This window comes from Trachinotus anak, unplaced genomic scaffold (assembly GCF_046630095.1).
Source record: "Trachinotus anak isolate AG129_WGS33_773 ecotype Australia unplaced genomic scaffold, CSIRO_AGI_Tana_v1 ptg000032l, whole genome shotgun sequence".
Taxonomy (NCBI): Eukaryota; Metazoa; Chordata; class Actinopteri; order Carangiformes; family Carangidae; genus Trachinotus; species Trachinotus anak.
In genome coordinates, this window is record NW_027273883.1 from 6,939,707 (window position 1) to 6,966,377 (window position 26,671).

A 26,671-nucleotide genomic window follows, 5' to 3' on the forward strand; every position below is an offset into this window, starting at 1 on the left:
AGAATTTTTTTTTTTTTGTGCAATTGCCATAAACTTCCCTTTTCTAAATGTTTTGTATCAATAAACAGTCATTAAAGTGATACAAAAAACAAAACAAAAACGCTTTCATTTTCCTTCATCAATCAGTGTTAAAGGTACAAATACCCAGGATATATGATGATAGATTTTAAATGTATGAACTTGCAGCAGTCTGATGAGAGGGGCAACAACGTGCTCTTGCACAAAGGAGGAAGAGGGATAGCAAGAGTGAGTTAATAACAGAGTCACACAGCAGAACAGATCACTGTAGAGAGGAGAGCAGGAAAAAAGCCAGCAAAGACAGACAAGTAAAACAATATATGCCTTGTTTTTTAAAATGTTTTTCTAAATGAAAACTATTGAGGTGAGTCATTATGCCCCAAGAAATGTGACACATTGCTTTGTCAAATTCTTGGCTTTATTTGTGCAGCATGGCAGGCCTCAGTAGGGACGTCTTGGGCCAGAGATAGACAAGGGCCTGGGACATCTCAGAGGGCAGGGATATTTATTGTTCAGAGCTGAGGCTGAGCACTTGGCAGGGGTCCAAAGTGAGGCCCCTGGGGAAAGTGCTAGTCAAATTTAGTCACAAGTATGGAAAAGGTGAACATGCAACATCCTGCAATGACATCTGTGCTGTCATCTGTGCAGCTACTTCTGGCCCAGCTTGATCAACCAAACTTCCTGTAGATTAATTGCACTTTCTGTATGAAATATTTCTGCTTCTGAAAGAAAGTTTGTCCTGCGGAGGGAGGGGCCAAGTCTCTTGGTCATCGAATTAGAATGTGCCTTCTCATCTGGGTGACTGTGGTACTCTTCGCTGTGAAAGTCTACAATGCTATACAGGTACAGTGTTTACCTTTAATCCAATGTTATTATGAAATCATGGTACCTGAGGCACCAGGACTGACTAATATCAGCCTCATAGAAAGTGTTTGTCTCATGCTACCAAAAATAGCTTTTTTTTTGCCCTTTCTGAGGTTCAGTTGTGTTTCAATAATGTTACAACCTTTCAGTGAAAGTAGTCTCTCTTCATCAGCAATTAGATATCCTGTTATATTGTCTATCTATACATCTTATATTCCTATTTGTTTCTTCTTCCCTGTACTAACAGTTGCACTGCCAAGAGAAATGGAGGGCTGTCAGAAAGGATTTTGCATCTTCCTTAGTGAAGCAGAAAAAACAGATGAGGCTGGACACTGTTGTGATACCCTGTTCTTTTACTACCAACAATAGTTTCACTTCTCAAAGTTTAATTTGATACAAATGTGATTCATCTGAACAGAGTCGCAGCGACCCAGTGATAATACTCCTCCGAGAACGACACAAAAACTCAGTCTGAGTTTACAGGATGTCTGATATGAAGAAATCTGAAATCACCAGGAAGGAGGGTGATACTCTAAATCTGACTTGGAGTGTCGACAGTTTTCCTCCATCTGTTAAGACTTGGACTCAACTCTGCTGGAACAAAAACCTGGAAAATGAAACTGGAACTGACCTGCATAAAGACACTGGAGCGGTCAGTCTTACCATCCCTAATGTGACAGCAGAACATTCTGGACAGTACATCTACACAGCAAAACTTCTGAACACAACACTGACTATGTATGCCAGTGTAACTGTGGCTTGTAAGTACTGAAGACTAATTTTGTTAAGATAAAAGTATTCCCCATATTCTACATCATGCACTTATTGTCTTTGATTCTGCTGATCATTGCATCTTTGACTTCTCTAAGCAGTTCTTTACTGTTCGGGGAGAACAAACCACAGATACACAATTAAGCCCTTATATGTTCATGTTGTGTTCAATTTATCTTTTTATAATTGAACTTTGTTTATCTGAATTCCAGGCTTTGTTGATATGTAAATTTATAAAGATAATTTGTAAAGATGCTAGAAAAAACTGAGTCAGATGCTTTGGAAACTGATTTGCAGTAATTGAAAATGTTTATCAATCGTGGTAAGGGCAACATGCAAAACGAAATGACTGATCTGTTCAAGTGTTAGTTACCAGTCAAGAGGGTCATCAGGTAATTAAATCTATAGAGCTGGTCATATTACTCAAAGCACGAATGTGTGGAATTTGACTCTGACTTTGGTGACACCTTGTGGCAGTATTGGAAAGGACACTGGCAAACAGCAGTGCAGGAGATTTTAGCAGCATTAATGCTTCTTCATATTGGTTTGAGCCAGTCCACTCCTCTAATCAATATATCAGTTGTTGGGGGTGTAGCAGCTGATGCATGGCTCATATTATTTCTCTGTTGCACCTGACAGACAGATGCTGGTCAGGCAGTGGAAAATGATCAGACCCACAATCAAGAAGTGGCTGGAGGAGGGTGAGCTGTGGAGGCAGGGAAATCAGACTTGGAGTACTCCAACATTGATTTCTCTGTTATGAAAAGACAGAGTCCAACAAAGGCAGGAAACTCACACAAGGAACACAAACACAGAGTATTCTGAAATGAAAAGAGAAAGGACAGAGATGGCAAACAGGTGGTGACAATGATAGGGGGCGATAAAGAGACAAAACGTATGCCACGGAAGAGGGAAGGGGAGGATGTGGCATTGTATACCAATGTGATGGACATAATGGGTCAGATTTAAAGATTTTGTGCCTTAGTAGTTTGAGCATAAAGTTATTTTGTAATTTGCTCCTTGTAGCTCCTTTTTGCAATAATGTGAATGGTCCTGGGTATAGTTTCTATCACTATTTCTACCATTTGGCGCTATGTTTTTTATGATTTCTCTTTAGTCAAACACTTAGTCATAAACCTGTGCAACTGTAATAACGCAGAACAAGTACTTTTGGTAAACTGACCCTGTAGTAGCAGTGACCACAGTGACACAGTAGTTAATAATAAGTTACCACATTAGCGCATGAAATATTGATTTTTATTAGTATTTGTAAAGAAATGTATCTGGGACCAGGAAGTTAAGCTGTCATTTCCTTTTAAATTCTAACTCTAACCACAGTAGATGAAAAAAGCAGGCTCACAATATGTGCAACTCATACATACACACCACTTAATCGTTACTCCCCATGACCTATGTGAGCACTAATGACACACTGAAAAGACTAAAAAGGTCAAAGGAAGGGTAAAAAAGCTGTTGAGAAAATCACACAAGGACACATTTTCATACTTTAAATTTCTGCAGGGTTACTTTTAGGATGCAAACCGGTTTTGATAATGTTAAAGGTCCCACATAGTAGAAAGTTTTTGATTATAAAGAAAAAATTGTGCCTGTAAACGAGCTACCAGGAATCCTTAATTTTGTGATGTTGCAACTATGCAGTCCACAGCACAGCTGAGGCCTAAAGTAGGACGCTACAATTTATTACCTGTGGATTGTGAGTCAGCCAATAGGAAGAGTGGCTCAGAGACTGAAACGAAACACCCCGTTCTTGCTATTGCTTCAAAGAAAAGCCTGAGGGAGGAGATGTAAAACTATATTGAGATGGTTTCTGGTTCTTAAAACCAACACAGAAAAAAAAATAAAATGTGGGACCTTTAATGCTGGATTCACGCACATTGTAACAGCTTGCACTGACTACAGTATATAGAAATTTTATTTTATTATATTTCATTCTATATATCATTATCAAGAAATAGCTGGGAAACCACAGAGATCAAATCAAATTAACTTTTTAAGATGGGAAAAAAAAGATGTTTAATTGTTATTAAGACACTGTGTGTTACAAGGGTCCTTTGAACAATATGCTATTGTAACTTTAGTTGTATGCTATGCTATGGTCCAAGTTCACTCATTTTCAAGCAATGTTAAAGCAGTATTACAAGATTTTTGGAAATTCTCTTGATTGCTTTCTTCTAGAGACGGTACATACCACTCACATATCTGTGCATCAAGTCTGGCTGTAGAGCCAGAGAGTTAAAAAGTCAACCTAGTGGTACCTCTAAAGGTCACAAATCAATGCCTACTGTGTTTGGTTTGGTTACTCCATATGTAAAAAAGGAATCTAAAAATGACTAATTGTAATGTTAGGATAGTTACTGAGGCATTACTCCGTCCTGGTTGCCTAGCAACCTCACAGTGACAACAGGGAATCCCTGCACCCAGCTATTATGGTTGGTTACACTTGAGAAAATGTGAAAAGTGTAAGTGTTTTACATTTTCAGTTTCATTTATTTAGTCAAATATTTATTGTGGGAGAACTGTTAAAACTGTGCACTTTAAATTTTGAAATCAAATCCAATTCCTTTGCATTTGAAATTAGCTCACATGTACTTTGGTGTAGAAAAGATATAAATTCACGAGAAAATTGCGTGAGAGGATGTGAGTCTAAGATAACATCTGAAACTCCAAGCAGGTGCCAGGTGGTTTGCATACTTGGTTCCTCTTAAAAAGAGAAGAAAGATGCTGCAGCTTGGATCATGAGGTTCTCACAAGCAGTATACATACCTCCCTCAACCTGATTAACATTACTTTGTTCCTCTTTTTTCTTCCTTTTTCTTTCTTTCTTTATTTTTTTTTTTGCAAACACCTTTCTAAAAGTCTTGAGAGGTCATGACAGCTTTCATAATAAATAAAACAAAACAAAACTGTCATATTGCTGATTGTGTTATCTGAAAGAGATACTGAAAACACTGAAATTGAAAGAGGTACCCACAGCCACACAATAGCATACCCACAAAAAAAAAAGAAAAAGACCCAACCCCAACCGTCACCCCTGTGGTATTGAGGTATATTTAGGTATATTTAGACACCTCCATCTTGTTTAAGACTTAATCTCATTTATTGAGATCGCATCTTCAACATTGCGGCAACATTGATTCAACTTAATGATAATTTTGGATCATGTTCAAATCATGTGCTCTTTAAAAAAAAAAAACAAAAAAAAAAACGTCACTGTACCACAAATAATGGTTCATTAAAAAGCAAAATGTATAACTGTTTGTTTGAGTGCTGAGTTCACACAGTGAGCATGTATGTGCTTAAAGTGATTTTTGGATTAAGGCTCAGCTAAAAGGATTAGAATGTTCCACTAGCTCGACAAACACTTTAAATAGATCAACATGACGCTGTCAGTGCTGCAAAGCTGCAGAGGAACCAGAAGAAACTGACAACTGGGAGCACACATTTCAACCAGAGGGCTGCTTCAACTCCAGGTGTGTAGGTGAGTGTGTGCAGTATTGTGCTGAATAGGAACCAAAACGGTCCTACTGATAATTGGCAGCAATACACATTTATATTTCATTTTACTGTAGATTATTAGATGGTGCTTAGCTTCTGATATGTATTTGTGTTGATGGACCATGTAAAATTTAAGTCAGGTATAAACAAGCAATGGTGGAGGAAGTATTAAATCCTTTACTTGAGTAAAAGTACCAATGAGACAATGAAAAAATGTTCCATTACAAATAAGTCTTCCAGTCAAACTTTTAAGTAAAAGTCAAGTAACCTAGTAAAAGCACTTATTCTGCAGTAAAATATTTTCTATGACCTATAAATGATGTATGACATGACAGTATACTGTAGGCTCAAATATTTCCCTCTGAAATGTATTGGAGTAGAAACATAAAATGGATATACTATTAAATATTTTAAAGTACCTAAAAAATTTACTTTTTTAGTTTTGAAGTAAATCTATTTGGCAGTGACTGTATATATGTACTTGGTTTCTTCTAGGTGTATATTACATTGTTGCAAAGCTTTATTTTTTCTAATGATGGATATCATCACTGTTGTTACACTTACCAGTATAGTGAAGTAGATCAGTTTTTATGCTTTGTTTACATATGTCTTCAAGTATTCAAGTGAGCGTTCTTATCTGTCATATTAAAGGGCTTGTTGTGACTTTTCAAATGAGTGCAGTCTTTATCTTTCACAGAAATGGCTGATGTTTTTAGAGGCCTAAACCTTCTTGAGACGCTCAAAGAATCCATAGAGAACAATAAGTTATCAGATGTCAAGGATGCAGTGGAAGATCTTCTGATCAGCAGGATCAACTTAGCTGTGGTGGGCAACCGCGGGGAGGAAAAAGACTCCTTCATAAACTCCCTCCGCGGCCTCGGACCTGGGGATGAGGGGGTAGCTCCGTCTTCATCCGCTGTTGTCTCAGAGGACGTGGCAGGCTATCCTAACCCTAAACACCCTGACTTTCGTCTGTGGGACCTGTCACCTGTGCCAGACACCTCCCCATTTGAACCTGGGGGATACATGGATAGAGTGAAGTTCCTCCGCTACAATGCTGTCTTCATGACATTCACAAATAAACTCCAACCTAACAGCGTGGAGGTGTTCTTGGAAGCCCGTTCACTGCAGCGACAAACAGTATACTTTATTCTCTTAGCTTCAGTGGAAGATACAGAAAAGACTCTGGAAGGAAAGAGAAAAGCCAGTTTGGAAATACTGACATCACAGGGTGTGACACAGCCTAAAGTCTATCTAGTCAGACCCTCCACCCTGGAGAAGTTTGACTTCCCTGGTCTGTTGGACGACATGGGTAGAGACCTTCCAGAAATCCGTGCCAACGCCCTTCTCTTGGCTTTACCGACACTCACCTCAGCTCTGGTCACCCAGAAAAAGGAGGCATTCAAAGCACTTGTATGGGCGGCCGCCTCGCTATCTGGAGGGATGTCGGCTATTCCCGTTCCCATGGTAGCCTCTATGGTGGACTCAAGTGTAGCAGTGCGGATCCTGACAAAAGCACAGTTATCTCTGTGCCTGGACAACGCATCAGTCGAGCGACTGGCCCAACAGCGAGGCATGGATCCCACAAGACTTAAGGGGCTGCGGACTTGTGTACTGTCAGTGGAGGTCACCAAAGGAGAAGTGAAAAAGCGGCTGGCAGCAGCAGAAAAGGACTTGGCCACGGTTTCATCGAAGGTGGTGGAGATGGCAATGCCCAGACATGCCCGTTCCGCCAGCCGCTCCTTCGTAGCCATGTTGCAAGCTTTAAATGGTGCTATTGATGAAATGGCAGCCGATGCTGAGAAGATAGTGGCTGCTGCTCAGGGGGAGGGAAAATGAAGTTGAAGTTTTTTCTCTTTATGCGATGTTTCCTGTTTATGTGTGGTTCACCCTCACTTTTATGTTTTGAGATAGAATAAATGCACAATTTAGACAATGCTTCAGAAATCCTTTGATACTTCCCTGTTTTTACTGAGCACGAAGTTCGAAAGGAGACGCTGTAACTGCTGAGTAAGCATCAATTCTGCAAGTAGATGTCAAGTATTGTTAGCTGCTCTGTGCCTGTATAAGAGACTTCACCACGTAGTATAAACGGTGGTTTTCACTATTAACAAAGGCTTTAAATGGAGGAAGTGAGAGGAAGTTCCACTGCATGCATACAGCAGGAGAGTCGAAGGGGAAGAAACTGCTCTCGCATTTATCAGAAAGATTGGCTTGCCTGATTGTCCATGCAAATTCTTTAAAGGTTTAAGTCAACTGTGAAAACTTCCTTTTTTAAAATCTTATTCTGACTCAAGGAGGGATAGTGTGTGCTACAGACTATTTTAAGTGGTTCATCTGAGGTAAGAACAAGCTTACTTTTGTATCTTTTGGTCTAAAATGTTTCCTCTACCTCTACCTCTACCTAATATAACCGAAAAAGTCATCTCTGTCTGTAAAGGTTCATCTCAAGGTAGTACGATGTCTGTGTCTAGAGAAAGCTTCACTTTTGATTTCTAAAGAAGCTTTTCAATTGATTGGAAATTATTAATGATCTTGATTCAATTTTCAACATGATATAGAATATCTGAAAATCACAGAATTTATTTTTGACAATGTCAGGTTTACATTTTGAAGAATGTTCAATAAATGCACCTTACTGTTTGTGCGCTAAACACACTGTGCGTGGTGTGTTAAGGGTCGTCTTTATATGCAGGCCTGATGAAGCAAACAAAAGTGATTTAAACGAGCAGCTGATGTCAAATTTAAAAAAAATTAAAAATCATATTTTACATATTAAAGTGAAAAGAAACTGAACCTTTACCTGAAGTCTTAAAATGTAATAAGTCAAATGTTCAATGTTTGTTATGGGCCTAGCTGTATTAAGTACAACTACAGTAAACTGGGATTTACAAAACACATGTAGTCTAAATATTCCATCTTTAAATTTTTTTTCCATCAACCTATTTTTAATAAAACTAAATGACAAATTCTGCCTCCGCAGTTCTTTGTACAAACAACTAACAAAAAGAGGAAGACGAAAAATCTTGAAACTGGGAACTTCCACTATCTTAGACTAGTTTACAGTAAATACAAAATGTAATGTAAATGTTATGATGTATACAATTATGTACACACACACACTTTTTTGTTTTGTTTTTTTTTTTTTGTTTCAGTATCAAGCTTTAGTCCGACATGAGAATGGATGCTCAGACAATCGGGTGGTTGGTATTTCTGGTCCAATTAAAAAGTAGGAATTTTATCACTCTTTTTTGACAACAATGTTTGCTTTTTACATTGCATTAAACTAACGTCTACTACTTGTGTTCTCACTTCCACAGACTTTTTGGCAATTAACACAGAACCTCCCTTTGACCTAACACCTCTTGAACTGACACCTAAAGAGGGGTCCTGCGCTGAAATCACATGCAAAGTCGTAGGAAATGTTGACCATGCTGGTGCATACTGGTTTTGGATGAAGGATGGAAAATGGAATGAAAAGGATAACGATTTTACTGGCACTATCATCTACAGCGCCAATGACTCAATACGTCCTGTCAGTCTAGACTTTGTAGACAGGGTCAAATATATTGGCTCTTCAACTTCAAAATGGAAAGATTGGAATTCCGTACGAAAGCCACTGTGCAGTATTTTGATCTGCAACCTGAAAAAAAGTGACAGCGGAGAGTATTCCTTCAGATTTGTTGGAAACAGTAAAACACAAACATGGATGACTAAAAAAAATGTGATCCTTAAAGTTCAAGGTATGTATGAAGATCAGAATACAGAAAATACAGAGCAATAAAGGGAGTTATGCAAACACTGAGATAAAATCAAGAATATGTTATCAAGAATTCATATAAGAATAAATGCCTAAAACTTATGTACAGCACTGGAAAAAGGTTCAGTCTAGAAACAGCCAAGCCACTACACAGCTCTCCCCCACTCTTGTGCATGTAGGTGGGCTTCAAATGTCTTCATAGCAAGACAAATGATCTCATTCCAGTTCTTAAGAGAGAGGTTTTGAGGTTGTTCAACATGATCTGATCTAATTTAGACTTATTTCCCATGGGTGAGGATGGAAACATTTAGTGTGGAGCTGACAGGTTTTTCTCTCCTGTTTGCACCTGCAGGAATACCCAGAGTTGCCGTATCTGACTGACACTAAGTATCGCAGTCTGTAGGCTGTTGAGCGTAACAGTTTTGATCTCCTCATAATAATGCATAATTTAATTTAAAAAAAATTTTTTGAGTCACAGACTAAGAGAAACTAAAAAAATGTCATCTAGTGTATCACCGGCTTTAACTTGAGATTGTGGTCGTTTGGATCCATTAGTTTTAACTCATAACATTCACTGTGACTCCAGAGCAGTTTTGCTAAAGCTCCACTCTGCATAGTTTACCGGCCAAATATAAATAAATGTTTCTATAAGAATTAAAACATGTATTCGTAGTGATGCTGTATTATAATTGACTAGCATTTGCTATTCTGTGTATTCCTAATTATATTTCTGCTGATATTGTCTGTCTTTCATATTTTCAGAAAATCCATGCCTGCTCACTTTTCAGAAACCGCCTGCTGTGAACGAGTCTGACACAATAAAACTCACATGCTCCACTTTAAGTTCCTGTAGTTCAAACCCACAAATTCAAGATTTCCAATCTCCCCCAAAACCCTTCTCTACGTCTCCACACGTTGATAAGAAAAGCACCACAATCCACTTTACAGCCAGCTGGGAGGATGACGGGAAGGTGTTTTCATGCCAAACAGAGGATAACACGGACAAATATTTCATTCAGAACATTACTGTCACTGTTGAATGTAAGTTCAGAAATGGAGAGTTAACTGATGTCACTTCTTTTGCTAGAGCAGAAATAGTAACTGCTGACACAAACAGTCAATCGAGCTAACGCTTCAAACGATTCTGGAAAACAGCTGAAAAATGCAGAATGAGAATTCTACATGCCTCAAGACGGCATTTTTAACTGAGATGGCATCTCAGTTTAGAAATCATTAACATTTCTTAATGAGGTTTTGGTATTAAACTAGACATGTAATGTTTTGGAAAAGAACACTAATGGATTACTTAGTTATGTGCTTTTTGATAGTACTGTAATTGTATTTGAGTATGTTAAAAAAAAAACAAAACAGCAGCACAGTTTCCATGCTCCAACATTTTTGCGTTTTGCATAATTTGTACAACACTAGTGTGACCACTTTAAAGCAGGATATCTGTACCCGATTAATGTGCTTGCCAAATGTATCGATAACTCCTTACTGGGACTAAATCAAACATGGCTCAATCAAGTATGTCTCAGTTCTTATACGTATTTGATTTGCTTTGACAATCCACCCACGCTTGCTGTATGTAGACTGATTTCTCCTTACTTGTACTGATTTTGTTGACGCAGATGGTCCGAGAGACATATTGGCACCGAGCTCTCAAACTGTCAAGGAAGGAGATTTGGTGACTCTCACTTGCTCTGCCAAAGGAAATCCTCAACCCATCTTCTCCTGGGTTAAAGGAGAAGAGGTGCAGAGCTCGGGAGCAAATTGGACTATCACATCAATTCAGTATTCACAGAGTGGAGAGTACCATTGTAAAGCTCAGAACAAACATGGAGTTAAATCACAATCAGTCGTTATTACTGTTACATGTGAGTACTTCCTATATTTTTCCTTGAATTTATTTCATCTCCTCCATTGTAGACTTCATTTTCCTACTAACAAATAATCATCACATTTTATATCCACTTGGTGTGTTGGTGGTACTGCTGTAGTTTTTTTTTTTTTTAAGCTTCAGTACTTTTATCACATCTTTGTAAAATTCGGAATGAGAAACGTCTATTTTTCATTTCATTTACAGCAGTCCTACTCTATTCTTATTGAACTGTCGTTATGAGTTAAACAAAAAGGAAGGGGAAATCTTCTGTTTCAGATGCGCCTCGTGTTGAGATAAAGATGACTCCATTAATGTCTGACGTTAAAGATGGAGATCAAATTATTTTAACATGTACTGTGACGAGAAGCAACCCAGAGCCTACCGCCTACAGCGTCTTAAGGGATGGATATCGTGTTAGCCGGACGTGGAAACATGTTGTTCAAAGTATCGAGCCTGAGGACAGTGGCAACTACACATGTCAAGCCAGCAACGCTGTAGGTATTGGAAAATCAGAACAACTTGAAATCAAGGTTCAATGTAAGTTTCATGCTTCCTCGTGCTGTATGTGTGTCAGACACTTGATGATAATACAGAAGATGGTGTACAGGTTGTATCACCAATGAAAGCATACTGAAAGTTGTTTCTGTTTTTTTCCAGACAGGCCGAGGAACACGCACATTTCCATCCCTGGATTGAATACTGGCAAAGTGCGAGTTGGTAGCCCCCTCACATTCATCTGTAACACAGAGGCCTATCCTCCTCCGCACACTTACTCCTGGCACCGTTACAACAATGATAAACAGATTGACACCTCATGGTGGACATCCAGCACATTTAATGAAAACAGGCATCATGTGAGGAGTGTTGAAAGAGCAGATGAAGCATGTTACACGTGCAACGCCACCAACTGGATTGGACCAGGGGATAAAAGTGATAAATTTTGCATAGAAGTATTGTGTAAGTAACTATGTTCTGTAATGTTTAAGTTTCGATAAACTTTTACATGAAATTGAATATTCATTACTGTAGATCTAGGCTGATGTAACTCTCATGCCTGTATGGTAGATGAGCTCCCCGGCAGCTGTTCTGGCTCTATGCAACAAGACTAAAAATTCTATAAGAAATTAAAAGTGTTGGAAATTGGCTTAGAAAACAGTGGGCATGATGTTCAGGGGCTTGTGCAGTCCCCCAAAAGGCCCAGAAAACCAGGAAAGGCTCCAGGACATTATTGTCCCCAGCCAAGACATAATGCAGTACATAACTATACATTAAATGGCTAATTATCATTTTAATTCTTCAGCTGCTACACAGGAAAACAAACAGTTTGTGTCAGTTTGTGAACCTCAGAGTTGGTTTTGGGGACTTCTTTACCATTGGACACAGCCAGGCTAGCTGTTTCTAGCTGTTTCCAGTCTTTGTGCTAAGCCAAGATAACTTGCTGTTGGTTGCAGAGAGATATGAAAGTGGTATCAACCTTTTCATCTAACTCTGCCAGAAAACAATGAATATTTTCTAAAGAGTCAAACCTGTAAGTGTTAAAGCTTTTAGGAGATTGACTTCCTGTTCATGAACTTCTGTTGTTATATCATGCAACATATTAAAAAATGCATGAATCCTCCTGAAAATCAAGCACGCAGCTGCTTCCTCTCCACAGATCCTCCCACCACACCCACAGTATCTATGCCTGATGAGGTCACAGAAGGTCAGCTTATCACCATCACCTGCACCGTTGAAAGTAAACCACTGTCAACTCTCACCTTGGAAAAGACTTCCACATTGGCACCTTGGCCTTCAGCAATCATTGAAGGCGGTATCAGAAACACTCTCCAGCACACCTTTAATGTAACTTCAACCCACACTGGCTTCTACACCTGCAGTGCCACAAACAGCGAAGGTTCAAGCCATAGCGAACCAAGGAATTTGGTGGTGAAATGTGAGTGATTCAGCAGTGCATTGTCTTTTCACTAAACGAACATGTCATATCAAACCAAAACTTTCCACCAAGTTATGGACATTTTGTTGTGGAAAAAAGCAAAAGTAGCTCTTCCTCATTCATTCTTTCCATCGGAAATTAAGCCATTTTGGTTACGTGTCCAGTTTATTTGTTGACTATTGGTTCTGACTGACTCATAACGTACATGGGATAGAAGCACTAGCTTAAACACCTGGGGAAAAGAAAGTAGTTACAGAAAGTAACTACATATGTTTAATCAAGTACTATTGAGAGTACTTGAATAAAACTTTGAGAAAAATATAATCAGCGCAGAAAATATGATGTATTGTTATAAACTACCAAACAGTATGCACAGTATGTGAATCTACACGTTGACCATTAAAAAAGTTCTTACAAAGTGAATCATCAGTAATAATGATCCAGCAATATACAGCCAGTCTAAATTAATACTTTACCTTGATAATTCAAGTCCATTCTCCTGCTAATACTATTGTGCTGCTTTTGTAAAAAATTACGAATGCTTCCTTACATATAGATACATAGAGGCCTATTTCTTTTTTTTAACTCTACCACCTACATGTACTAAGGCTTGACTTGAATTGCCTCCCTCTGACTAAATAAAATGTATATTATGCAATTATTATGATGAGATCCAGATATTAAATGTTTGATGTCATGATAGTGAACACTATAGACCATTATTAACTGACATAATCAGACCATGTTCAAGACTGACAGTTACTTTATTTTTGGTAAATGCAGATACTCCCAAAGACGTGACAGTAACATCTCAACCTGGTCTTGTTGTGAAAGAAAACACGTTATTGACACTCTACTGCAGTTCCCGGTCCCACCCACCAGAGACCTCTGTCACGTGGGTGAAGATGACTGACAGGAAAGATGAAACCATTATGAAGACTAAGAGATTGACCATAAAGTCTGCCGCACCCTCTGACAGTGGACTGTACAGATGTGATGCCACCAATGAAATTGGAACTGGAAAATCAAAGCCAGTTGAGGTTAAAGTCATGTGTGAGTACAGTCGTGATGGTGGATGGAATTCTGATTGGACAGTCTGGGGCTAACATATAGAAGTCTACATTTTGATCTTTGAACACTAAGGTATATAAAAAATAATTTCATTTCATTTCTCTTGAATTTCCCTGCCTAGACGCTCCAAAACACACAAATATCACAAGATCAGCAGTGAAGCAGGAGCGTGACGGGAGGAGCTCTGTGACGCTGAGATGCAGCAGTCAAAGCTACCCCCCCATCAGCAAGTATTTCTGGTACAAGAAGATAAACAGCAAGGAAAGAGATGAACTTGTGTCTATGAATCAGATCTACACAGTGTACTCAAACCAACCAGGAGTCTACTACTGCATCGCAAAAAATGACATCAATGAAAAATCATCAGACCCCGTAGAGCTGTTTAACCGTGAGTGTATTTCAAGGCCGTGTGTGGGTGGATGTGTGTGTGTGTGTGTGTGTGTGTGTGTGTGTGTGTGTGTGTGTGTGTGGCATATTGCTTTCGTACAGGAAACATGTTGGAGGTTTTTTAATGTCACATTTGCCACAACACATTTACACCCTCTGATAAAATTACACATTTTGTGTTCACAGCTCAGGCTGTATGCACTGATGCTATGTCTCTTTTAACCACAGGAGATATTGTGATGATCCTTAAAATCTTCTTTCTCTGTCTTGCCATCCTGCTCATTATTTTCTCAGTTATCTTAGTTTACAGGTAAAGTATGAATAATAATTACTTTTAATAAAAAAATAAAAAAAAAAAAATTTTATAATTTGACGTATAACCACTGTCATGTCCCTTTATGTTTCCAGATACAGGCGGAAAAAATCTATTCCACAAGGAACGACGAACACACACCAACCCTTTCTTGGTTCTTTGGTGATGATTCATTTGTGCAAACTTTTCTACTTCTTTATTGAACACGTGTAGATAAAAATGACATATTTGTCTGTGTGTTAACTGATGCAGGGTTGGTGGAATGGCACCAGGAGGGGGAACCTGATGAATGAGACTGTCTTGGCAGAGCCGTTCCGGAGCAGAGATGACCTCCTGCCAGACCAGCCGTGCCGTCCAAGGGCCCAACGACGCCAGCCTTATCCAGACAGCACGTAAGACAGCAGCCACACACACACACACACACACACACACACACACACACTGTCTCCGTTCAGGACAAGGAGCACTCTGTAGGGGCAGAGAGCCGGATGGGCTGCTGCTCATGCTGGAGTCAAAGCGTCCATTTAAGATCCTTCAGACATGAATGGCACAATGAGACTCTGCCCTGTCATTTATTACAGTCAGTCACTGAGTACCCATGTTTTCATTCTTATCACCATTGTTGTTCCCGCAGGCCTGCATCCAACAACAACACCGTTTACAGCACTGTGAATCTGCCCCACGGAAAACAGATGAGTCAGGCAAGTCCCAACAACTTCATTAAGAAAACAGTGAATGAAAGAAATTGTCGAAGACTCACTATTGAAGACTTTTTTTGGTATTTATTCAACTTTATTACTTTATTAAAGGACCAGTCAACCAACTGTTATGAGCCTGTGAAAACAGTCTTGAAGATTCTTCTGTGGTTCTCTTCAGAGTCTTTTAAAGAAAGTCTAAAAAAATAACTCACTTTATGTCCTGAGGGTTTCTTCGGGGTCTCAGCTTGGGCTTTGAACCTTCAGATTTATATCAAAAAGAATGCATTGGAAAGATGATTAAGAACGGCAGAGAGGGTCGAATGAAAAATGCTACTGAGTTGCATAATGGAAATTGTAGGAAACAGTGTTTATGGAGGTTAATTCTGTTACACTATTGACCAGAGTCAGGCAGGTCCTCCAGTGTTGTCCAGCTTCAGTCATGTACAAACTGTGCAATTACACCACATATTGTTGCATTTATATTTATATTTATATTGTATATTTTAACCTTTCAATAGTAGTGGCACATATCCTTACATATTTCTCTAGATATTTATATTTTCTGTTATAGAGTTAGACATATTGTTTATGTTATATTTTATCTGCATCTTTTTATCTTTTTAATCTTATTTATCATTCTTTGTCTCTTGCTGGTTGATTTTCATTCTTGAGGGAGACAATGTAACGTAACCTAATTTCCCCCTGGAGATCAATAAATAAATAAATAAATAATTATTCTGAAAACTGTAAAACTGTGCTGTAGGTATTTAAAAACTTTAGTCACTAATTAACCTCTCAGTTATGTTTTAATGAGCAAAGGCCCAGTGTATCCCTAACTACCTATAATTATGGTGGAGTTAAATATACCACAGAGGTTACAATTCAAGGACAATCTTAATAACCTCCAAAACATTTTTTATGACCTCTAACTTAAAAAGCACATTTACATTTTATAATTGCAATATCACAAAGTCCCAAAAGGTGGTATTTTCCTAACTTGAGTGCACAGGATTCAAGGATCTCAAACAAGACAATACAGTAACATCATCATTACCAACATCATCTTTCAGGATTTCTAGAGCTTTTTATACATCCAAAAAAATCTGAGCGTTTGCAAAACACATACTACACAAACGTCTACAGTCTTTTATAATGACTGTTGTCTCGCTCTACTTCAGACAGGCGGATGTCTCTTTCAGTGGTCAAGCTGTTGCTTTGCCCTCTGTGTACTGCAGCTATGCCCTCACTGTTTGTCCTGTCAAAAGCTATCTGTCAGTACACTAATCATTCAGTATTATGGAGCCATGAATTAACAGACAACCTATAGCGACCATGTTAAAGCATGAATGGACCGATTGAGTTGCTGAGTTATTCACTGATGTCTTCTGTCTGCATCTGCTCAGGCTGCCGCTGCACAAAAACCCACAAGACAGCAAGGTGGACACACACAGGATGATTCTCTCAACTATGCTTCTCTGCACTTTTGGAATACACCAAAGTGAGAGTTTATGCTTTTCATATAATACTAGAACAAGAAAGGTATTATTACTGTGCATTTTATTTTTTGATGATATTTGTTTTTGTAGTAACAAACAGGCGCAAGCACAAGATGATGTGTATGCGAAGGTGTCCAAGCGAAAGCCACATAAAAAGGTCAGAAACCATGATCCTTCTAAGCATCAGGCTGAGTTTCTAACATGATATCAGTCTATAAAACATTTTGTATAGTTGTAGTTTAGTAGTAGTTTAGTTTCTTAAAGGTCCCACATGTAAATTTCTTTCAATGTTTTGATATATTCATAAGAAGATACATTTGTGGTTTTAAGTAAAAAAAAAACAAACAAACAAAAAAAACATTTCAATGTAGTTTTACTCCTCCTCTCTCCGATTTGTCACGAGAATCAAATGTGTGTTTTATATGAATTTTGTTGCGCACCACAGCCAGATACTGTCAGGAATTATGACACAAGCCATCTAGTAACTATCTCTCTGTCATCCTAGAATGAACAAGGGGAGCTGCAGGACTATGAAAACGTCAGTGTACAACATGCACACCAATCTCCAAATCCATCAAGCGATGACTCAGACACCAGTGAAGGCGAAGTGGACCTCAACTATACACAGGTGAGCTTCACGCCAAAGCCGGGACGTCAGAGAGCCAACACGGACTCCAGCACCTCTGATGAAGATGAGATTCAGTACTCTGACGTCAAAATCTGACTTGACATATTTCTTATGATACTTTACATACACAGCCACCTTGTTCCTTAGATATCCTGCATTACATTTGTGATCAATCCTCAGTGTTAGTGTAGCAAACCATAGTTTTATTACTCAACAGCAGTGATTCCCGACCAGGAGTACCGGTACCTCCGGGGATGTGTGGAAAGCACAATGAAGTAATTCAGCTAAACTAAAACAGAGAGATTGTAATTTATTTATAAAACATAGCATCACAAATTGGTAGAATGCTAATTGTAAATATTCAGTAACTTTAGCTGCCAACCAATGTAAGTCAACTGCAACACATTAACACCACATGTTGCAATCAAGAGTGTTTGAAAACTAGTGAACAAATAAGCAGGGAAGTTGAAATAGTGAGTAAAAATACATTTTTTATATACTTCATAGTGTTAAATAACATCCAGTTTATCATCCATTCATAAAAACATAGTATATTTGCTTGAGCTCATGTGATGGGCTGCTGGAATGTCAGACAAAAAATGTTGGGAATCACTGCTCTTCAGTTTTTGGTTTTTTTTGTTCTAAAATATTACTTTTAGTGCATTTCTGCTTTCCAATGTTGTGAACTTAATCCAGGCCCACAGTACCTGAAATGTAAATATGTGTCAGTTATAAGAGACTTTCATTCAAACTCCAGTGTTATGAAAGAAAATATATGGGGACAAATGTACTTTAAAGTTTATTGGCATTACTGTGAAGTTTGTGAACACGCTCCAGCACAAAATGACAAAATGGCTGTAATGAGGCTTGTTTGCAAAGCGTTGCAAAACACTCCATTTCATATCCTGCTTTGACTGTAGCTCTTGTATGACTTGCCAACTTAAGTGCAGGAAGATTTACTTTTTTTGTTTGTATAAAGAAGCACAAACATATTTATGTTTTTTAACAAAAAAAAAAAAAGTTATCAATAAAAAAAGTGTTTGACAAATATCACACTATCTCTATGTGGGGCTTTTTCACTCTGCACAAATATTTTAGGAAAAAAAAAAAATGAACAGAACTGTGAGACAAAAGTTATCATTGAAATACTGAATATATACAGAAGCATGATAAATATGGCACAATTTATCTTCTGTCTTAAACTACATGGAGGAAGTTAAAGGTTACACCCTAGCATACAGATTAGGTCTGAAATCTGTCTCATGATATAACTACCTAGTGTATTTATATTATTGTGGTTTTTTTACTATGCCAAGCATTTTACAGTAAAGACATGCAAGACGGATTGAGGGTTACAGAGATAACAGTCACAAGTTGAGGTGAAAGCCACAGGTATCACTGTTGCTCGGTTCAAAAATTGCTGCTTGTGGTGCAGATGTTACTCCACCTTTAAGAAGTTTTTCTACCCAGAATTCTCAGCTGGGTTTCTGTCGACAGCTCAAAACTAAAGTTCGATATGGTAAAGTTCTGTAGATGTTTAAAGGCCAGAATCCTGTGTTTCAGCCATAAGTTCCCCTAAAGCTAAGCCATCACCTTGTCACTGACCTGTCCCATAAGACCATCACCGCCTTTCCCTTGTCCCAAATGAGTGTCTGCAACTGTGTCTGCTCCTTTTGCGTCTCCACCATTGCGTCCTCCGGAGTGCAGGCAGATCTCAGCATATGTCGTCGTCTTGGGGGCCAGGCCTTTGATCTCCCCTTCCCCGAGCTTAGCCTCTGGATTGACCTGGGGTTTATTAATGTCCACATTGGCAGAGTGGAGTGGGTCCGTCTTGCTTCCTCCTCCTTCTGCCTCCAGAATGGCTTTATTGACATGAATGACATCTACTTGTGAAGGGTTAGTCTACAGGGAAACAAAAACAATTTGCTTTAGTAATGGTGAAGAAAATAATTTCTTTTTGCCCAATTAAGTCCAGTTAGTTGACATCTGCCCCATTGTTGAAAGTACACTATAAGCTGGTTTGCCATTTAACATTTTATCATTTCAACTTGCAAGCAAGACGCAGCGATGTATCTGAGAATCACCTACATTCTGTTCACAGTAGACAGTGTGCAAAGCTGGCAAAATATGCCAAAACCAGCTGTATGATGGAGGTACAAACTTTATTTTTGTTGTTTACAGCAGTATAAGTAGGCGGATGGACAACAGAGGAGAGGCTGCTGCAGCATTAGGACTCAAAACCATGTTTTTCCATTGTCATCTTTGCTATCCATTGTACACAGAAATGAATTCAAGCTCATCACAGCTGCCCTTTTATCTATGAAGGATGACACTTACCTCTCAAGCTTACAGTGAGCAAGTATTTGATTCTCAAACAACACATTTTGCATGGTACACAAAAGCTAAAATCCTGAACTATTTAACTTCAGAAAATTCAGTGCATTTGGCACTTGCATGAAGGTGTATCTATGCTCACCTCTTGTATACACATATATTATTGCGCAGGGACATAAACTCACCTCATTAGTGACTAAAACGTCTGAAGTGTCCACCTGTGCCTGGCCAGGTGAAAGGCTGCCTTTCCTTCTCCTAAGACCAACACAAGCAGTCATTGTTATTATGTACAATCTTTTATTATTTTTAAAATCTCTTATTTCATGGTCCTATATGAGTCATATGTCCAACTGCAACTTCAAAATGTGTCTCTACTGTTTCCAACCTGTCAATAAAATGTCCTGTTAGCTGTGTTTTTGTGTTCCTCACCTGCAAACGAGCAACAGCGGGACACACACCAGCAGCATCCCCAGTGCTCCTGCTGCAGAGCCGATCAACAGAGACACAGTATGGAGACCTGAAAAGACCAGACAAAGCGAATTAGGTAAAAGAAAAGCCAAATATAAACACGGTACCCTGCAGATTCCTCTACCTAGCTGGGTTTCACTGGAGGACACATTGAACGCAAAACTGTCAGAGCCCAGTGAGTTGGTGCTGACGCAGACTAGAGAGGGCATGTCTTCGTCCAGGCGGTATAGAGTGATGATGCTCCTCATACCCTCGTTCCCCAGGGGAACTTCCCTGATCGGGATGTCAGCAGAGTGATTGACAGGCTCCCCAGCCAATTCCCAAACCAGGGAGGGAAGCGGGTTGCCCTGGCTGTCACAGGAACATCGAACCTGGGATAAAATCTTGATGCAGCGGGAGGAAGGCAGGATCTCTGGAACAACTGAGAAGGAGAAGGTATTTAGCTATTTGTTGCTTGCTCAAGCAAACCTCTGGAGAAAAATAAAAGTGTGCGATGATAAATAAATAAATAACCCTCACATATGACATCAAAACTGGTAGGCTCTGAGTGTTGAGCTCCATGCACATTCAGAGCTTCACAGTAATACTGATCCTCGGAGAGTTTGGTCACATTGAAGGTGAAGTCTGGCTCAGCACCCACCACCTCGTCTTCTCTCCCAGCTACTCTGAACCAGGTGAAGTTCATCGCTCCTGGATTGGCGACGCTTGTGCAGGTCAGAGTGACAGAGCTGCCGTCCAGCACTGGGCCAGAGGGGTCAACCAAAACTGAGGTGTTCATGGGGGGATCTGAAAGATACAGTGTGCCTGTTAGCGCTTCAAGGAATGCACCTTTTTGGGTGTGTAGTGCTTCACCAATTCACATGGGGATTTCGTTATTAAGTTCTTTTTTCGTTTGTTTTCCGTTCTGTTTTTTGAGACATAGACTTTTGTGTACCTCTTTAAGACAGTTTCTCTAATAGGGCATGTCTTGACTAAAAAAACAAAAAAGCAAAAAGCAAACATGAAGAAAAAGTCCATCAAATGCTGAGGAAAAAAGGGAATTTTTCTACAGTTCCACGACAACTGGGAACATACCATCTGCTGATGAGTTTCATGTTTCCAAGGTCAAGAATGGAGTTTGAACCTCATTAGGTGAAATGTTTAATTCACCATGTTTGGGATTAAGTCCTTCACAATAAAATAAGATGAATATTTTTTCATACTTCCAGTTATAATGAAATCGACCATCTTACTTAGTGGTGGTGAATTACTGATGTAAGCTAGAGTGTATTTTAATAATTGAAGCAAATAGCAAAAGAAAAACTCATCATGTATGAGGAGAAAACTGGGGGTTTGTGTACCAGTGCCAGGCTCTATAAAGGTTTAAATGTTAATGCTTCCAAATTCTATATAAAACCGTCTTTTCATTAAACAGAGAGTACGTCTTCAATCTCTGTGGCTGGAAATGACATTTTAATGAGGACTCAAACCAAACAAAACATCCACACATAAATTAACACACTGGCATACATGTGGACACACAGCAGAGCTCAGTCATGATGGACCACTGACATAGAAAGGATTTTGAGGTTGTCACGCAACACGACAATGCATTACTGTCCGTGCTCCAGACACTCTCTGACTGAGTCTTGGCCCTAGATCATGTTTGGGGCTGGATGTATGGTACAGTAGAGTCATATTCAGCATCTGAGCTCAGTGGAAACATACAGTTCTGTTGTTTGTTATCAGTGGAATTCAACATCTTTACTGTGAAAACTGAACTTACACTGAACGTCCAGCTGAATTGTGGCTGAAACTTCTTCTCCCAGATCATTTTTTGCCTCACAGTGGTAGTCACTGCTATGGCCCGGGTCCACGTCATTTAGGACTAAGGTCGGTCCACGTTCATCATCCTCTTCACCATCTCTGTACCAGGTGTAGCTGGTCACAGGTGGGTTGGCACGGCTCCTGCAGAACAGAGAAACAGAGCTGCCCTCCAGTATTGCACCAGTAGGATCGACGATTACTGTTGTATCCTTGGGAGCAACTGGAAAAACAAATGCAAAGTGTGGGTTCAGTCCATGCAGTTGGCTGATATTTGTCATTTGTGTGTGTTTCTGTTTCAGTCTGACTTACACTGTACATCTATCTGAGTGATGGACGAGTTCTGGGCTCCATGTTTGTTACTGACTGTACAGTAAAATTTGCTGTCGGCCTCTGAAACTGTGGTCGAAAGCTTCTTCTTTGAACCCACTGCTGTCACCTCATCTCCATCCACTTTGTACCAGGTGTAGCTGTCCACAGCTGGATATGCATTAGTGTTGCAAGTCAGAGTCACCGAGCTGCCCTCCTCTACAGGACCAAGGTAACTGACCGATGTGTTATTTGGAGGATCTGGAAAAGAAGTTTGACATTGTTTAAACCACCATAAATAGATTCTGTGTCCACTTGGGGGCAGCACAACAAGGCATATAGTTGGTATGGTGAATGTGTTAGCAAACAGATGCCTCTTTTCACATCAATAAACACAGAGCAACATTATCATTCATTTGGATTTGTGTCTGGCCACCTGACAAATCCTAGTCCAAAATTTTTAACTCTGTTTTTGTCTCCACCACCACCAACTTCTAAGGACAACTGGCATTTTAGCTGCTAAATACTTCACTATGTTCACCAGCTAGTCACTAACTTTGTCTGCCTGCCAACTTCAGCGGGTTTATTAGAGCTTTTTCTAATAAAATAGCTGGAAATGACACTGATTTGAGTGGTGAGGGAGGACCAAAATAATAAAGTTCTCCGAGCCACAAAATAAAATAAAATGAATAGAAACACACGAAAAAGCTTTGTAGAGCTGAGAACACATGATATTAGCTTGTGGGTTCAGCATGGGCCACATCTTTTACAGTAAGTTTATCTTTTGACCCACTATTAATATTAAAAAATTGATTAGCGCTGCTTTAAACATTCATCACTTAATTAATTTCTCTACATATTATCCAGTTGCAGGCTCGCTCAGCAGTCACTCACATTCCCATCCACTGGGCAATTTACGAGGGCATTTTAAATCCGTATAATTGCAGGTCTTTGGACTGTGAGGAGACACTTTAACAGGATGCAAACTTGAACTTTTTACAATGGAAATCTTTCTTGATGTGAGGTGCCCAACCTGTAGAAAAACCAAAGGTAACCAGCGGAGATTCTACTATGATTTAACAAATGAGATATGATGCAATTTGTGAGCTTTAGGGACGGTGGCAGGCTGTTTTCTCACCACTGGAAACAACCAGGCTGTTTCCAGTATTTATGCTAAGCTAAGCTAATCAGCTGCTGAATCTATCACTCTGCACAAACATGTATATCCCAAAATGTTAAACGGTTTACCAGTTGTAACTACTTGTGTTAATAAGTTATGTAACTTTTGAGTTACCAGATTGTGAAAAACCCTTTTGCAGAAAATAAACTGTAGTAATTAAGTATGTATACAGTTATAAATGTTATAAATGAAGTTATGCTGTAGGAGGATATACACCATCCAAATGTTGCTTTTCACATGTCGTAACATCCTATAAAATATAACACAATGAGGTGATAATGATGTGAAATGAATCGACACCCAACAACAACGGAAATGCTGCAAACTACTTCTTACAAAGAACACGTAGGGTCAGGCTTTTTTCATAAAGAAGGTCACTGTTCCCAGCTTGTCTGTTGTAGAGAGTGGTGCAGGAGATCTTCTGCCCATTGTGGAGGTAAGAAGCAGTGAAGTTCATAACAGAGGTCACAGATTTACTTTCCATGTTCTCCTCAATGTCACCTATACTGGGTGTCCATGTCAGAGCTGGAGGGAGAACGGGACAGGGAGCAACAGCCGAGCAGTTCAACCTCACTGGGGTGCCTTCTTCTACCTCCAGCCTGGATGGATTTAGAGCAGGTTTGGGGAGTGAATCTGAGGAGGAAAGACGACAAAGAATTGGCGACAGATACCAAAAGATGGGTCTGTGTATACAAAAGTAACAGCGCATAACACAAACCTTGAGCAGTGATAAGGACACTTGTCTGAAAGTTGAACTTGAGCGAGTTGTCACACTGCAGTCTGAAGTAATAGTTGTCATAATGGTTCGATGGCAGGTTGTTGAAGATGGTGGTGCAGTCCTTGTCACGCAGGACCCCCGTTAGGTTTCCTTCCAGGATGTTTAAGCTTGCACTTGCTCCGGTGAGGCTGGAGTCAAACACCTGTGTGCGGCTCCAGCTGCCTCTCTTCCATATGGCTTTACACGATTCATCCAGGTGTTGATCCCATTCTGAGGGCAAGCTGAAACTGCAGGGGATGATCACACAGGATCCACTCAGTCCCTCCACTGTCTGGGGCATGAACGCTGCCCAGTGCTGGCATAAGCTACCTGAGGTGAAACAAGAAAAAATAAACATCTGTAAGGGTGAACACAAAAACAAGTATCCTGACAAGTCATAGATGTCATAAATTAATGTCTTAAAATGCAACAGAAAATATGATGAAAAAATGATAAACTCATTGTTAAAGAGGAAATTAAACCATTCAAAATCCAAGCAGAGAAGGCTAAAAAGTAAATGTCAAGACAAAAGCAAATCTTACAATACTTGAGAGACAATACAGGTATAAACAGTTTTACCTTGAAGTAGACAGCATATGAAGAAAACCTTTATAGCACCTTTCATGCTTTTCTGTCAGTCTGATGATGCTATACAGAAAAGATCAGTTCACATTAATTATTTTCTGGTTAACTGTCATAATTAACTATCTTGACACTTTTTTTGCACTTTTTTAATAAAGTAAATACATTTTTTTAACTTTAAGTAGCCAATGTTATTTTCTGAATATTGTTTGAAGCCTACAAAGGGTAGAGATGACCTTTATATGTCATATAATAAAAGATAGGTGGAAATATCAATGTTGCTTTTGTATGTTATATATTATATATGTTATAGCACAGTGTGATAATATTGTTGCTGATCTAATTATTAAGAGGAGGAAATGATGAACATGCAAGATTGGATGTACTATGTACTATTTCATTTTTTTTCAGTTTGCATTGTGTGAGTTAGTAAAATAAAAAAACATTTAAAAATGTGTTTGTGAAAGAATGAGAATAATCATAATTTTTTTAGGTAATTTTTTTTTTTTTTTTTTTTTTTTTAAACAATGCATGAATAAGTTATGTGATAACGTTTTACAGCTGGCAGTTTTCTGAAGATGAAGTCTTACCTTAAAGCCAACGATGATATTCAGCATACAGTGTCTTTATTTTCTGGGGGAAAAAAAAGAGAATATTTGAGATTTAACATCAAATTATTTTACTAATTTTGAATCATACAGTAAATTCTGTTTAAACTGAAGAACCAGATAATAAAGGTTTTACCAGCATTGAAGGGGTCAGTGGTAATAATCCAACAACTGAGTCATGTCCAACTGGTGGCATGTCTGAATGGCACACTCAGCTCTTGTAAGATTTGTCTGGGGAGGAGCGCTCAGCAGAACAACAGGGTTTTGATACTCTCTGTATTACACAAATGCAAATCTCTTCAGCTGTTTTCTAAGGGAATAACACCATTCCTAACCCTAAGCAGCATTTTACAATAAAATACAAATGTGTGATAGTATTTTTCGGAGGGATGTAAGATAAGAATAACTTGTTGAACAATGTATTTCCTGCAGTGCATCTATTCAGTGTGATTGTGTGATTGAAGGATGAATTATTAGCATTTGTAAATAAAATAAATTGGCGCCTCACTGTTTCATCAAAGGTTACTTTACAGTAAACAGGAAGTGCACAGAAACAATAGGAGCTGCAATAAGGCCTGAGTAAAAACACAGTAATATCCAGTGAGTTCAAGTGCAAGGATATATATAAATATTTGATTACTAAAATAGAAAGTCAAGTTGACTGTACATTTTTTTGCAGGAAGCTGTTATTTTCAATTAATATTCAATGAAAACAAATACTGCAGTATAAACGCATTTTGTGTGCCTGTTCACAAAATGAAAAGCTGTCTCTGTGGTTGAATCTTCACACAAGCACCTGGATGTACCAAGGAAGAGATGTTTCAACACTGTCAGCTGATTTTCAGTTGAAAAGTACCTGTGATTGCAACAGATTGACCTAAGCATGACAAAAACAATGGATGATCCTTCAACTCAACAACGTAGAGGACATTACAACTTAATAAACAGTTACTTTACATTGTGTTTGCTGTGTCTTTTTTGTCTTGGTTTTATCACATTAAAAACAAATGGTTGTTCTATTGAACTACAGATTATGAAACATCAAGTTCCTAGCAGGAAGTAATTTGTGTTGTGTATCACTAAAAAATGTTGATAATGCTGGAAAGATACCAGTCACATAGAGGTCACATATGTTGGGGATAGTGTGGATCATGTGATTGATATTTACAGTAAACATTAAAAAATAACTGTGCTCCTATGAGTTGCATTGTAGTTTATCTCTGTAGTAATAAGAAAAGAAACACTGTTAATAAGTAAAAAGGGCCCTGACACAGAACCAATGTCTAATGATTA

At 38.9% G+C, this 26,671-nt stretch overlaps 3 protein-coding genes across 6 annotated transcripts; 2 read left to right on the forward strand and 1 right to left on the reverse strand.

Moving 5' to 3' along the window:
* Positions 1-209: 209 nt before the first annotated feature.
* irgq2 (immunity-related GTPase family, q2) lies at positions 210-7,827 on the forward strand. Of its 2 annotated transcripts, none has more exons than XM_071469950.1 (3): positions 210-861; positions 1,130-5,144; positions 5,867-7,827. In XM_071469950.1, the coding sequence occupies exon 3, from the start codon at positions 5,869-5,871 to the stop codon at positions 7,006-7,008; it is 1,140 nt and encodes a 379-aa protein (XP_071326051.1). In that variant the 5' UTR covers positions 210-861; positions 1,130-5,144; positions 5,867-5,868; the 3' UTR covers positions 7,009-7,827. The 2 variants fall into 2 exon arrangements, with proteins under 2 accessions (XP_071326051.1, XP_071326050.1); XM_071469949.1 differs by having other exon boundaries at positions 472-861; positions 1,130-5,152.
* On the forward strand, positions 7,055-18,387 carry LOC139613358 (B-cell receptor CD22). 2 transcript variants are annotated; one of them, XM_071469935.1, is made up of 17 exons: positions 7,055-7,511; positions 8,325-8,398; positions 8,490-8,912; positions 9,692-9,970; positions 10,561-10,806; positions 11,088-11,348; positions 11,469-11,768; positions 12,466-12,744; positions 13,528-13,797; positions 13,937-14,203; positions 14,431-14,512; positions 14,611-14,677; positions 14,768-14,907; positions 15,150-15,216; positions 16,617-16,711; positions 16,800-16,866; positions 17,215-18,387. In XM_071469935.1, the coding sequence occupies exons 2-17, from the start codon at positions 8,344-8,346 to the stop codon at positions 17,431-17,433; spliced, it is 3,117 nt and encodes a 1,038-aa protein (XP_071326036.1). In that variant the 5' UTR covers positions 7,055-7,511; positions 8,325-8,343; the 3' UTR covers positions 17,434-18,387. The 2 variants fall into 2 exon arrangements, with proteins under 2 accessions (XP_071326036.1, XP_071326037.1); XM_071469936.1 differs by lacking the exon at positions 8,325-8,398 and having other exon boundaries at positions 7,056-7,511.
* LOC139613359 (myelin-associated glycoprotein-like) lies at positions 18,124-25,870 on the reverse strand. Of its 2 annotated transcripts, XM_071469938.1 has the most exons (12): positions 25,515-25,870; positions 25,361-25,403; positions 24,768-24,836; positions 24,150-24,518; positions 23,768-24,064; positions 22,255-22,512; positions 21,905-22,165; positions 20,659-20,925; positions 20,264-20,560; positions 20,101-20,188; positions 19,857-19,926; positions 18,124-19,239 (listed from the first exon to the last, which is right to left on the reverse strand). In XM_071469938.1, the coding sequence occupies exons 3-12, from the start codon at positions 24,811-24,813 to the stop codon at positions 18,919-18,921; spliced, it is 2,274 nt and encodes a 757-aa protein (XP_071326039.1). In that variant the 5' UTR covers positions 24,814-24,836; positions 25,361-25,403; positions 25,515-25,870; the 3' UTR covers positions 18,124-18,918. The 2 variants fall into 2 exon arrangements, with proteins under 2 accessions (XP_071326039.1, XP_071326038.1); XM_071469937.1 differs by having other exon boundaries at positions 20,101-20,560.
* Positions 25,871-26,671: the final 801 nt, after the last annotated feature.